The sequence below is a fragment of the Pediculus humanus genome, genomic scaffold (assembly GCF_000006295.1).
Source record: "Pediculus humanus corporis 1103172107370 genomic scaffold, whole genome shotgun sequence".
NCBI classification, from domain to species: domain Eukaryota; kingdom Metazoa; phylum Arthropoda; class Insecta; order Psocodea; family Pediculidae; genus Pediculus; species Pediculus humanus.
Window position 1 is genome coordinate 129209 of NW_002986998.1, and position 1502 is coordinate 130710.

The 1502-nt window shown below is 23.0% G+C and overlaps 1 protein-coding gene across 1 annotated transcript in view; it reads right to left on the reverse strand.

Moving 5' to 3' along the window:
* Positions 1-1376: 1376 nt before the first annotated feature.
* Positions 1377-1502, reverse strand: part of Phum_PHUM012110 (uncharacterized protein) — a gene marked incomplete at both ends in the record, with an annotated part of 3365 nt that continues 3239 nt past the window's right edge. The window contains one exon of the mRNA XM_002422725.1: positions 1377-1489. Coding sequence (XP_002422770.1) covers positions 1377-1489 — 113 coding nt within the window. The remainder of the gene's footprint in view (positions 1490-1502) is intronic.

The following is a 1502-nucleotide window of genomic DNA, read 5'->3' on the forward strand; positions in this document are numbered from 1 at the left end:
ATAATAATTATTAGGGTTACAAAGTGTTTATTATGTAGAAGAAGTTTTTTCTAGAACCTTCTACTCATTCATCAGTTTACAAATATTTTTTCTAAAATAATAAAAATTATAAAAATTAATTTTCCCAAATATGAAAAAAACATAAGAAGAAGGAAAAATTCTACTGATTTCCTTATGTCTCATAAATCATCTTACATCTTTTGGTTAGTGCTGATGAAAATGACGATTACTTAGCATTACTCTTAAGATGACCGAGTGAAATTTTTTTAACTTACGTAAAAGCTTATTTAATAACAATAAAATAAATTTTTCACCATATTCCGATTGCGAACCCATAATCGAAACGGGTCGTTACAATATTTATAATATACACATATAATTGATTTATTTAAAAATTTATTTAACTAACGGTTTTTTTCTTTTTTTTTGGTTTCTAACCCTAAAACTTCTAAAATTCTAAAAAAAAAAAAAATTATTAATTTATTTAAAATGCATTCATTGTAATCCTTTTACTTTTTTTTTTTTATTATACTTTTGTTATCACTTGTAATTATAATCAATAAATTTTAAAATTCTATTCATAAATTTTTTTCTTTTTTTTTTTATTAACAAAAATATATATACTCGTGATATTTTTTTCCTTTTGTCAAAAAATAACCTAACAATCGATTATGTCATTTTTTTACATACATCCGTATAAAAATAATAATAAATAAAATACAAAATTATTATTAACATTCTTATCTTAAAAAATAATTTCGATAATTTCTTTTTTTTGAAATTTCAAAATGAACGAATTGAAAACTGAAAACAAAATAATAAAATTTTTTTTTGTTTTTTCTTTATACCCTGTGTGCAAAAAAATAAATGCAAAATTATTCACCAAACGTGAAAATAAAAAATTATGTTTTTTACAAAATATATGTTGTAATATACATGACACGACAAAAAAAAAATATTATTAAATTTATAATGTTAAAACATCAAAACGAACAAACAATAAAAAAAAAAAAAAAAAACTAAAAACAAAAATTAATTTTTTTACAATAATAAAACATTGAAAACGAGAGTATTTTTAATTTTCTTCGGGGGGAGGGGGGGGGTTATATTCGATTCATACTGAGCTAAAAAAAAAAAAAAAATCATCTCATTTCCACGTTTCTTTTCGATTACATAACATAACTGGTTATTTTTATTTTTATTTTTATTTTTTTTTTTTCAAATTAGTTTAGTGTTTCAGTTTTTTCTGATTCATCTTTGGTGTCCAAAGTGGAAATTAGTCCGCCAAAATTATTATCAAAATTAATTTCTTCGAAAATTTCGTTGTTGGGTCCCAACCACTCGTGCAACGTGTTATCCATGGGATTAAAATTGGATCATCTGGATGGACATGAACTGTTTCGCGATCGATTGCTCAACGATGAAAATGCGCTATGACCAGATTGCAAACTCGTCATCGAACCCCTACGATTTAAAATATAAGAATTTTCTTTGAAATTTTC